This window comes from Taudactylus pleione, unplaced genomic scaffold, assembly GCF_031769625.1.
Source record: "Taudactylus pleione unplaced genomic scaffold, aTauple2 ptg000154l, whole genome shotgun sequence".
Classification (NCBI taxonomy): domain Eukaryota; kingdom Metazoa; phylum Chordata; class Amphibia; order Anura; family Myobatrachidae; genus Taudactylus; species Taudactylus pleione.
Genome location: NW_028284556.1, coordinates 33386671 through 33399266, shown reverse-complemented (window position 1 = coordinate 33399266; position 12596 = coordinate 33386671). Strand labels below are relative to the sequence as shown.

Sequence of the window (12596 nt, the reverse complement as noted above, 5' to 3'; positions counted from 1 at the left end):
GGAGCAGAAAATGTGTTATGTAATATAGCAACATTTAGTGCAGAGGCTGCAGTACAATGACCCCACTATGAAGCATGTTAGAGTGTTTACGTTTTATTATTGAATAATAATGCCTCTACTCTTCTATGCTACATATAGACAAGACTGCGACATTGATATATAGCAAACTTTCCATGTAAAAGAAGATGGGAGACTTAGCAAATCTTCTCAAAAGAAGTACAGCTATTATTTTCCCGATGTTCAATCTGATTGGTTGCTATGGGCAACATACTTATCCTATTTAGAAGGTTTGATAAATCTCACCCTATAACATATATGGTACCAGCATGCCATCCACTAAGGCTTGGTTCATATAAGATTACATTATTTTATTACTTACAGTAAATACATTAAGTTGTATAGAAAACCCATAATTGCTCAAGTAATTTTCTGTGTAGACAAGTCTAGTAGAAATTATTTACATCTTACTGGCTACTTAGGGGAATAATCAATTAGCAGCGATAACCCATTTACGTAGTTATAAGCGGGTAAATGTAACTTAACATGGCAGGGCACAATTTTTTGCTACATAAAAAGCTGCATTATCTCTTCATAGGATGTAATGTAGATTTGTGTCCGCAGTCCCTGACCAGATGAAAAGTTTGATAAAATCCCACTTTGAAGGTTTGTCAGGACTTGGATCACAACCCCAGGGAACAAGAAAATCGACCTGCATTTTATTCGGTTTAAGAATAACGGGTTAATAACTATTACCAATGTTCTTCTATGAAAATAAATGATCTATACAAGTTGAGTTTAACCAAGTGAATTCTAGCACTAGGTATCATATTAGCCCATTTCACTTCTCCCATGCATGAGAGCGTTATTTTATGCCAGTCTGGATACTGGGTTGTAGGAGAAATATAACAGACCTGCCTGCAGGCACTGGTAATGAAAGAAAAAGTCCTGATCGCCATGAAACATTAACCAGACACAGTATAAGAATTAAGACACTGTACGCAGATTACCTTTCCATCATTGTAAAGGTTAGGATTAAATCGAACACTGTGGCCTCCTGTTGTCTCCAAATTCACAAGCGGAGGAGAATTAGGATAATCTTGAGGAAAGTACACATCAAATTCAAAACAGCCATTGGCATACGGTGTGTCTGCTGGTCCAGTTATTAAAACCTGGGGGTTACAAGTGCAGTGTGATTGGAACAACGTTTTAACAAACAGTTGAATCAGAGACACAATTATGTTTTATCAAAGACTCTCAAACATGTTCAAATGCTTAAACCCTTCGACCGCTCCAATCCCATATGGCCTGAACCTGACAGATTTTCAGTTTTATCTATAAATTGATTTTCAGTATACCCAAGTAAATCTCAGTCTTTAGTTTGTTTTTTTTTCACTTAGAGGCAGAAATGTTACATATGATGAAGGGCTTTTTCTCTCCATGTTTTCCTTTATCAAACTTTGAAGAGAAATAACATGTCACCATAACAGGCTAAGTATGTGCTAGGGCTTGTTTACACATGTTTTAATATAGTAGGCAACCTGAAGACCCAGAGTCTCACACTCCTCTATGGAAACCATGCTGATGCCACTAACTTGAACTCTGGGAAAAGTGGAACACCATATTGTTTGCGCTGTTCTCTGTACAGCTTGCTGTGCATGATCAACCCAATTGCTTGTAACTAGGGATGTGCAGGCTCGGATAGGTTCGAGTTTGCACGTGGAGTTCGGATTTTTCCCTCCAAAAAAACGGAACTCAGAAAGAGGCAAAACGTCATCTTGCACGGACGAACATCATCATTCCTGGACTTTTGTCCAGGAATGATGATGTTCGTCCATGCAAGATGACGTTTTGCCTCTTTCTGAGTTCCATTTTTTTGGAGGGAAAAATCCGAACTCCACGTGCAAACTCGAACCTATCCGAGCCTGCACATCCCTACTTGTAACCAATCATAACATAGACAGTCCAGTTCCAGGGTGAGTGGCGGTTGCAGTTTAGAGGTGCCCGAAATACATCAGGACATAACTAAGGCATTAGTTAATGAAGATCTTGACCCTTGTCCAGCTGAATCTTACATACTGCAAACCTGCACCATGGTTCAATGGAACTTACATTTGAAAGCCTTCAAGGCTGTTTCGCATGACAAAAGTTGCAAGGGCAGCTCACACTTCTCAAGGGTCCTTACTGATGGAACACTGTAGAATTTCGGAGCAGGGTGCTTTGAATGCAAGGTAAGGGTTAAATGTCCTCAACTGGTTAAATGTCCTCAACTAGAGTGTATCCAATAAACTGTGGCATTAATGTTGGGACTCAGGACCAAAAATGACCATTTGGGATACTTTTGTAAATTACATAAAGTCCTCAAGATGTTTATGAATACCAATCTGTGATGGTGGGCAAAGAAATACATCATCTCATCATAAGTTCATAGCAGGAAGGGTTGTGTGTGATTACATGTATAATTCATAAAAATGATCATGACATGGACTACAGTATACTCTCTTGAAACCTTAGATGCCTTTCCATTTACTCTATTGGATTACCTTCATGATGTCTAGTCGTTCCTCATCACATCTGACAAAGACGCTGGATGAGGATGACAGCGGCAGCGATGTAGAAAGTGTCACCGCCTCCTGGGCGAGGCGTCGGGCTCGTGCGGCGCTGTTTGCATCGCTTGCATTTTTCACCTGAGACATGTAATGGTAATTCACTTTAAACATCAACTTTCCGTCGTCATCTTCAGACACCATCTCAAAAGTGTCTGCAAAATATAAATAAAAACAAATTAGTTTCAAGCACAAACAATTACAGTAAGCACATTGGTGAATGTTTTCTGGAGTACAAAAGGACCAATTGTAGGCTGGGTTGTCTGACCAGAGAGCTCTTTGACAATTTCCAGAGATGCTCCATAGCATTTGTAATCCATGGGAGAGAAATTACACTTAATAAAAAAAAAAGTACCTTTCTATACATGGTGACATCAGTGCATTTATTTTTAAAACTGTATTACATATATAAAAAGTCACAGAAGTTTGAAAAAACCAATGTTCATTCTTTATGTATGTACAGTATAATAGGACCAGTGAACATTTGCATGCCGATGATGAACCAAAACAGAGAACTTAAATGTGTGCATTGGGAAACTCCCTCCGCTCTTTGATGGTAAAGAAAAGAAAAGATGGGCAAATCTGTACTTCTGTTATTAGCATAAGAATCACAGATCTTACTTTGCTTCATGGGGCTCTGGATAACATTTAACAAAAATGAAATAATTGAATGCAGTAGAATGCATAACAATTATCATGCTCAGACTGTACCTGACCAGAGCTGCTTGTTCTCAGACATGTTTTACATTTACTTAATTAGCTAAATTATGGGGAAGAAATGTTGGATAACAGAGAACTCCTATTGTCTCCTCACATTTCTAGCAAGAGCTTAGAGAATACCAGACCTAGTCCAACCATCACTACTACTTGGTTGGTGTCCAGCCCGATTCGCATCTCACATTCTTAATAAAATGTGAAGGCAAGAAGAAAACGAATATGCTGAGACAGTGGATACACATCTATTCTGAGCTCTACATGCTTTCAGTAATATAGAAGCTCTGAAATTTAATACCAAACTGGTTTTATTTAGAAAAAAAAAGTGTGTTTTGCAGACTGGAGAAATTTGTTCTGCAAATATACAATATATGACTTTGATCTGAGAACTATAAAGAGCAGATAAACGTCAAACGTGTTCTCCCATCACACACAGAATGAACCAATATTGTACAAATCACAGCAGCCAAATTTCAACAAATACGTTTAAAGATTGTGTAATTTCATTGGGTATCGTCTATAGATTCCCAGCTCCATGTTTATAATAAAATAAAGACTGCTGGATGCGGGAGAGTGGCTATTCGTATCTTTTTTTAAATAACATGCCAAATTAAAATCTAAGCATCCACATCACATTTTCACTATCTTGCAAGACCACTTATTAATCATGTATTAACGCATGTAAAATAGATCATCTGACAAAATGCTCCTAAATCACCAGATGTTTATATAGGACATACAGCCCTCTCCTCATTTCCATGATTGTTTCAATGTAATCATATAAAAAAAAACCTTTAATTGGTCTACACACTATGGCAGCAATATGACGCGGTTCGCCTGAAACCAAAGTTGGAATAGTCTCAAAACTATCCAACTTATCAGACCATTATCAGGGTGTATTATTTGGAAGGTTATTGGTCCATGTATGCAATCTCACAACAGTAAAACAGGAAAATATTTATCAGGTTGGCTTGTGTGCAAAATGGCTCTCATATCCTTAAAGGAGATGTACACTCAAAGTATACATATTAGAAGTGAACACCTCCCCCCAACCCAGCCAAAAGACCGAACAGCTGTGGACAGGGGCCTCCACAGTTTTATGGCACAAACACACTCTACTGTGGACCTGTTCGAAGACAAAAAGTAGAAGAATTCTGAAATTGCTAGTCTAAGCCATTGTATAGAGCCCTCTCCAAACCTAGTTTTATTCAGCTGTGACAATCCTCACACAATACAATAGCTTTGGGCCGTGTCCAAGTGGAAGGTGTGGTCACTGAAGGTGGGGGGAAGCAGCACAAAACAAAATGCTACGTAAAGACCTCCCTAATAAGCCAGATGCCAGCACAGTGCCTAAACACTTATCACATAAAAATGTGTGCTTACCAAACTGCAGCTTTTTCATAATGGCCACATATTTCTCTTCCAAGGATCGTAAGATTGAGAAAGGTTTAGACTTCACAGAGACCTTTCTGGAGAACTCGGCCAGTTTCCTTTCTAAAAAGTATGACGGTATATAAAATATAAGTACATGTAGTGATATTACTAATAGATTGTACAGTTAGGAGTTAAAGAAAATATATGTTTTGTTTATTAGTCCAGTGAAAATCAGATACATTTATCACACTATACACTATTCAATTACATAATGGCCAGATGGGATTAATTCCCATCCTGACCACATAAATTGTCACTTTATGGGTTGGATACACCAGAAATAAACTTCCATATTTTATCTCCTGCCGACTAAGAGGTCAATCCTATTAAGTGCGAAGGGTGCGAGTTGCTGTTGCAACGGCCCGGCACCTCGCACCCTTCGCGGCCCGATCCAAGCCCGAATTTGCTGAATTTTGCTCGCAGACCTATGGAGCTGCGAACAAAATTGAGCAAATCCAGACTGCCATAAAGTGTGGCCATTGCCGTGATGACTCACACCAGCAAGATCTTCACGGCTAATAGGATTGACCCCTAAGGTGGGACATAGATTTTAACTCCACCCTCTCCTTGCGGCTGCTCTGTCTGGGACCAGTAGTTAGACTTACAGCCCCAATTGAAAGCTGGAGCGGTGTGACATTTTGGAGGAGTATGTGAACGGGAGAGTCAACTAAGCTTTTTTTCCCCTGTTTTTATTTTAAAAGTAGAACAAAGAAATGACCTAGAATATTTAACAGCCAAATCTTCTGAGTATATCGATACCAAAATGTGTACTTTACGGAAGTACTGACAGCTAAAATACCATGAAGAACTTTATTTTTTTTCAATATATGTTTATTGGTAGACTTTTTGTTGTTATTTACGCTTCCAAAAAAGAAACAGTTTGTAAGAAAAACCACATACATTCGGTATCATAGTTTGAAATATACATCACACATAAGGTGTGGCTTTATTTCTATATCTAGCACTTGTTAACAGCAATAATCAAGAAAAGAAAACACAATTAAATAAAAATAATACAAAAAATAGAATAAATACATAAATGAATATTGATCTAACACAGAAAAGAGGGGAAGAGAGAAAGTGAGAAAGAGGAGGGTGGGTGGAGGGCGGAAGGAGAGCTGGTGGCTCTTAATTAGAAATATATACATGTTCCTGAAGGAACAGCCCCTTGACAGAGAGAACAAATAAATAAAGTAAATAATCAGAGCTCAAACCGCAAAATTTAAATATGTACTAGAAGACTTAAATTCCAACCATGGGTGCCAGGTAGAAAACTCCTGATATTTTTCCGGGCCCATTCGGAGATCTTCCATGGACATATACAAGTCTATACGGGTGAACCACTCCTTAAGCGTGGGAGAAGTTGATCGCCAGAATAACTTTATTTTACTTTAAAGGCTTTTGTTTCATTGCTAGTCCTCAGATTAAAGCACTTGTGTACAAAATAAATATAGGAGAAAATGAAAAAATATTAATAGTGGGGTAGTGTGCTGCAGATGTTTGGCCCATACTTGCCATAGATGTAAAAGACCCATAGGGTCTATTTTGAAAACAAACCCTTACCTACACTAGCAGAATGTACCTTATATGGCTGCCTTCTATCCTTACAAGATAAATAGGGAGACATTTACAGACACTACGCAGCAGCGGAGACCCAACCACTGCATTACAATCTGCAACCCTGTAAGCCAGTACCTCAGAGACCACTATTAACACGCATCATAATCGTGCCATAATTCACACCAGAATATGTCTGCCAAGATGATCCCCACTAGCATTACAGTATGTGTTTACAAGTTAATATATATATATATATATATATATATATATATATATATATATACACACATACATACATACATACACACACACTGTATCTATTTCCAGGGTCGGACTGGCACAAGGGGATACAGGGGAAATCCCCGGTGGGTCTCACTCTGGCAGCCCAACCCCTCCTCTAGGGATCAGGTTCCAAACTCTGCACTTAAAATATACATTATACATATGTTACATTATACTACACAGATCTATGGTTTATTTTTTTTACAATGCATTGCTGTTATTAATCTGGTTCATCATCATGCATACATTAGCAGTACTTATATTTTTAAAGGGGCCCAGACCATGCACTCTCTAATGGTTAGCCAAACCTCTCTGGAGGCTGGCCACACCCGTAAGTATGGGCCCCTATCACTGTTTTCCCTCAAGTCCCAGTCCGACACGGTCTATTTCTATCTATTTACAGCGACTATATAAGGACTATATCCATGTAACATGAAAACCTGGAGAATACAATGAAGAGAAGATTTTTGGACTGAATGAATGTTATGAAAGTAATGTTACCTTATTCCCAGAGAAGTCAACATAATGGAAAAAAGAAAAAAAAAATTGTGGCCTCCAAAGATGAAAACTTGGCACAGATGCTTGGCAGCAATATAACAAAGTGCATCTTTGTGATAAAGGAGAAATCTGAAGTAATGGTATGCTATATAACTTGAATATGATAGACTGACTGCATACAATCTTATAGATGAATTAAGACTTACATTGATTATAATTACGTTATACATTGAGTTGTATTATATACTTAAAACACAGCACGTACTAATTATTTGAAATGGCAATGCATCCATAAACACTTGTCAAGACATGAGAATTGTTTTGCGTTAGTCCTCTGAGTAGGTCTTACCTTGATTAGCTTGCCGGAGGCTGGTGGTGGCGGCATAAACTATCTCCGCAGTTCTCTGAATGTCTGGCACAAGAAGAGTCAGGCCTTCTGGCTCAGGATCAGATGCATCTAGTTTTACTCCAGCTTTGGCCTTATCTTTCTTGGACCTATGAGGTTTTGGGCAGAGAATGAAACAAAAGATGACATCCCTTCTCAAGTGAGATACAACAACATTTCCCTTTGAACACATGCTCAGCACAAAGTCATCAATCACAGGCTAATGGCTATTGCATGCTGGAAATCTTAAGATGACACAATTTGGTTTTCAGCACATTACAAAAATCTTATTTTGTTGCCTATGTGATATGAGCTCATCATAGAAACCAAGGAATGAAAATGGCAACTAGAAGCCATCATTCCTAGGTCTACCATACCCAGTCAGTGTTTTTGTTTGCATCCTGTTTGATAATAAGTTTCAGAACGTTACTTGCTCCATTTCTGGACATTTCCACAATCTAATTCAAATGCCAGTAAAAATGTATATAAAATGTTAATGTAAATCAAGCAATTACCAAATGTTTTTCATATGCGTTTTCACTTGCATAAAAAACAAAACATCTAACATTCATGGTTATGGCCTAAAACTATTACAGGTATCGACAGCTTAAAATAAAAGTAAAAAAAAAATGCTGCAACAACAAATTGTGGCTATAGAAAAATCCGTTCTTTGGCTATCTAGAAGTCTTTGGGGAATATCAGAAAAATCACAAATCGCATCAGCATCATATTTTGAAACATACTTAAAATAAATGTACCTGCCGTATGATTAAGCAGTGAACCCAGAGGGATGGAAATCAAAATAATAAAAACAAATGAGACAGGTGTACTGGTTTTTATACCCTACTCCGTGCTACTAACAATAAATTATGTTTGCTTATTCCTTAGCAATCAGGTTTCCTAGTTTCTCTGCATTCAGCACATTATCTGCTTACTGATAAATTACTCTTTTGAGGCATTTTCTTAGAAAACCAAGAAACTACCAGCTGTCAGAAAGTCTTCAGCAAAAGTTTTGCAAAGTAAGGTATCTTCTAACAAACAATAGTAATGTTGGCTTTGCACAAGCTGCTTCTCTTGCTAATCAATATTACAGAGCCACGTTCATTCAAATTGCTGTATTTAGACTATAGCGAGGGATTATGCCTTGGAAATCTGTAGGCATAAACCAAACAATATAAAAAAACAAAAACAGCAATGCAAATATTTTGCTGTCTAATTTGGATCAGTAATCATGAAGCGGATAAAGAAAATGCATAGTGTTATATTCTCACATGACAAGGGAACAATTTGGCAAAAGTTAGTTTATAAATAAAAACAATTATGATCTAGGATTAGACAAAATAAATTAATTGGCCGACATGGCAGTTTCCACTTGCACAGCACTTTTCTTTACAAATACGTTCCATGCCAGAAAGCATTTTTTTTTCTTCTTTTTACAGCCCCTTTCTTTGCAAGTAGATAGCTGGCACAGCAGAAAGCACCTTAGATCTGCCCCTTGAGATGATAGGAGAATACTTTTGCTTTGCAAGATACTTCTCTCTACTCCCCCCCCCCCCCCCCCCACACCCACCATACTCAATGTTTTGTTTACAACACAAAAAGAAAAAATATTTCCAGGGCTTAAGCTCCCCTCAGTTGGTACTGCCACAATTTTCAGTATGGAGAAAATTAATCATGTTCAAACCTTTACAATGGGTTTTTGTATGATCCATCTAAACCAGTGCAGCAATGGGATAGGTTTATAATTACAAATGTGTTTCAAGTTGTTTTTAGATTATCATCTCCTACTCTCAAAGTATTACTTTATTTCTTCATTTTTAATATAGTTTCTCACAGTATTTTTTTTTTTTTTTCCTTGGAGTATGAGGAGTAGGATATAGAAATCTACACAGCCCATGCATGGAACAATATTTGTCCTAAGCAAACAATTGGCACTAAAGGGTAAAATGATTGAAATTGTTTTTCAAATGTTTTCCTTAAAAAAAACCCAATACAAATAAACCTGTCTTCATACTTCTAGCCACAGTTAGCATGATTATTATTGCCTGCACAATAAGCAGATATCAGAGTTGTTATAACGGATATGCGTCCAAGAGATGCAGGTTGAGTCTCCCATATCCAAATATTCCGAAATACGGAATTTTTTGAGCGTGACAGAGTGACACATTTGCTTTTTTTTTTGGTTCAATGTAAACAAACTTTGTTTAATGCACAAAATTATTACAAATATTATGTAACAACTTCAGGCTGTGCGGATAAGGTATATATGAAACAAAAATGCATTCTGTGTTTTGATTTGAGCCCCATTCCCAAGATCTCATTATGGTATGCAAATATTCCAAAATACCGGAAAAACCCAATATTCAAAATACTTCTGGTCCCAAGCATTTTGGATATGGGAGATTCAACCTGTACTACAAAGATGACAGTCTGAACACTAATATTCCTCCACTCTTCAGTATACACCATTACAGAACTTAAGCATGCAGTCACAACGGTGTTAGTCTTGCAGAGCAAAAACATTGTTTCAAGATCATGTTTCCATTTAACAGTTTGACCACTTAAAAAAAAATACGTCCACCAGCTGATTGATTCCTAGTGCCCATTCCCATGTCAGTTGTGCCTTGATAAAATCTCACTTGCAGCATTTTCAGTCTAAATATATTATTATATAGGAACACATTTTCAGACTGTTCGTGACTAAATATAAACAATGTATAGGTGTAAAGACATTTTTCAGATGGTCGCAAGTACAGATGCGTCCTCATACACGTACCTCAATACACCATCTGACTTTAGTGAGCTGCGCGTAGAGGTTTAGCATCTTTTTCACTGACATGTGCGTCTTAGTCACAACGTGATGCAACAAGACTGCACTGATTAATTTGTTATGACACACTTGTATATCTGTGTGCGACTGAGTCTGAACCTGTACAATGGAACTTTGTGTAAAAAAAGAATCCACGGCCGCTGCATGGTAACACTTTGTATACAGATTCAGGTGTTTATGTATAAAGCAGTGAAAAGCGTGTAGAAGTAGACCAGTGGAGAAGTTGCCCATAGCAACCTATCAGCTCCTACCTATTTTATAGACTATTTGATATATCCTAGTTCAAAGCTGATTGGTTGCTATGGGCAACTTCTCCACGCTTTTCACTGCTAGATACATAAACCCTCAGACTCGCATATGAAATGAATCAGTGCAGTATCGTGAAACCATTTTATCACGTCACATTGCGACTAAGGGGTATATTCAATTGAGGGAGATGTTTAATGAGGAAAAAACCTTGCGCCCAATTTTGGATTAGCGCGGGTATGCATGCTTCCGAAACCCGCGGTATCCAATTAAAAAAAAAAAAAAAAGTGGTCAGAGCTGAAAACCCTGCACCGAAAAAAAAAAAAAAAAAAAAAAAAAAAAAAGAGTCACTTACCTACCTTGGGGTCTCCGCGGCTCCCGGTGGCCTCCCCGCCATATTCTCACTGGGGAGGGAGCTGCTCGGAGGCTCAAGGGCTGCTGGGAGATATTAGTTCTCCCAGCGCCCATTACGGGGGGGGCGCATACTTACACTTGGGGGACACACACTCACACAAACACTCACACAATCTTGACAGGACACCAGGTCCTGACGCTGGATGCAGAAGATAGCTCTTCGGAAGATGTATCACTGACTAATTAGGCTAATTGGAAACTTCCAATTGCTTAATGAGTCATTAGGATGGGTGCCGCCGGGGTCCCAGAGTATTTCCCGGACATTTATTCGTCATGCTCTGGAGGTGCGCAAAAAAGAAAAAAACAAAAACACCACTCCTAACTGAATAGCAAAAATCCCACACCTGCAGGCAAAACCCAGCGGGTGCCAGATTTTTGCTATTCTCGCCTCCAATTGATTATGCCCCTATGATGTACAGTTGAGCGTAAAATACGTGTAAAGGTGCCCACACACATACCAATGTACTCACAATCCGACGATGTGTCCAATTTCCCTTGAAATCCTCCCCGGCAGCTCAGCACACGATATGGTGTCCAATCTTCATCCGATCTCCTGCAGCCAGACTTTTTTACAGTGCATTGTGATCTGAAGGTGCGATGTGCGACCAGCGGGGGCGCGCATCGCATTGTGAGTGGGGACTCACGATTTGGGCATTTTTTTTTTGTACCCGATCTGACGTTCCAATATGTCGGAATCGGCCAGATCGGGGAGAAAAAAAATCGCTGTGTGTGTGGGCACCTTAAAACAACGCTTGGTGCAAGCCAGGTCGCTTAGAACTTAGTGCGCTAAGAAGTGCTGTTTGGTGCAACTGCTGCAATAGTTTATAAGGACACATATGTTGTTTTGACTACTGCAATTTGCCCCATACAAATGCTTCACAAATATGTCCAATTTTTAAAACCCATTTAATATGTTAAGGCTTGCCAGTTACAGCATAGACCAATCTTTCGTCCTCACTTTTATCAATGAATGCAGCAGAAGCAGGTTCTCAAAGACTTCCCTGAAGCATAGTGTACTAGACACTTAGGGGTATATTTACTGAAGTGAGTTTTTAGAAATGGAGATGTTGCCCATAGCAACCAATAAGATTCTACTTAACATTTAACTAGCACCATCTAGGAGAATAGCTAGAATCTGATTGGTTGCTATGGGCAACATCTCCAATTCTAAAAACTCTCACTTTAGTAAATATACCCCCTACAGAGTGCTCCAATAAAACACATCTGTGTTCTACCAAGCATTAAGGCATCTGAATACTGTCGATACAAACACAAAGCTTTAAATGCACATAAATGAAAAATGTGAGGATTAAAGAAAGCCATGAGTAATTCCCAGCATACTCTTCTACCATATTAAAAAAAATTCTCAGAAAAAAGCAAAAATATTTGCAACTCTAAAGCTTCTAAAACAGACACGTGGTGATGTTGTGTAGCAACCAGATTCTGTATAATTTTCTATCTAGAATGCAATAAAAAAATAACGAGAATCTGAATGGTTGCTATAAGAAACACCAGCACTTGTCAGTCTTAGAAGCTTTAACCACTCAACCTACATGGTTGAATGTAATACAACTGCAGTCAGTATCGTTTCAGCAGACAAGGTCGCATCACGTGACCGCACCATGCAGCC

General features: G+C 38.5%; 1 protein-coding gene across 11 annotated transcripts in view; it reads right to left on the bottom strand.

The window, feature by feature from the left end:
- Positions 1-12596, bottom strand: part of BIRC6 (baculoviral IAP repeat containing 6) — a 403615-nt gene that overhangs the window by 27160 nt on the left and 363859 nt on the right. For all 11 annotated transcript variants that reach the window (XM_088474413.1, XM_088474414.1, XM_088474417.1 and 8 more), the window contains 4 exons: positions 7441-7586; positions 4701-4811; positions 2541-2758; positions 1008-1169 (listed from right to left, as the gene is read on the bottom strand). In XM_088474413.1, the coding sequence (XP_088330539.1) occupies positions 1008-1169; positions 2541-2758; positions 4701-4811; positions 7441-7586 (637 nt within the window). The remainder of the gene's footprint in view (positions 1-1007; positions 1170-2540; positions 2759-4700; positions 4812-7440; positions 7587-12596) is intronic.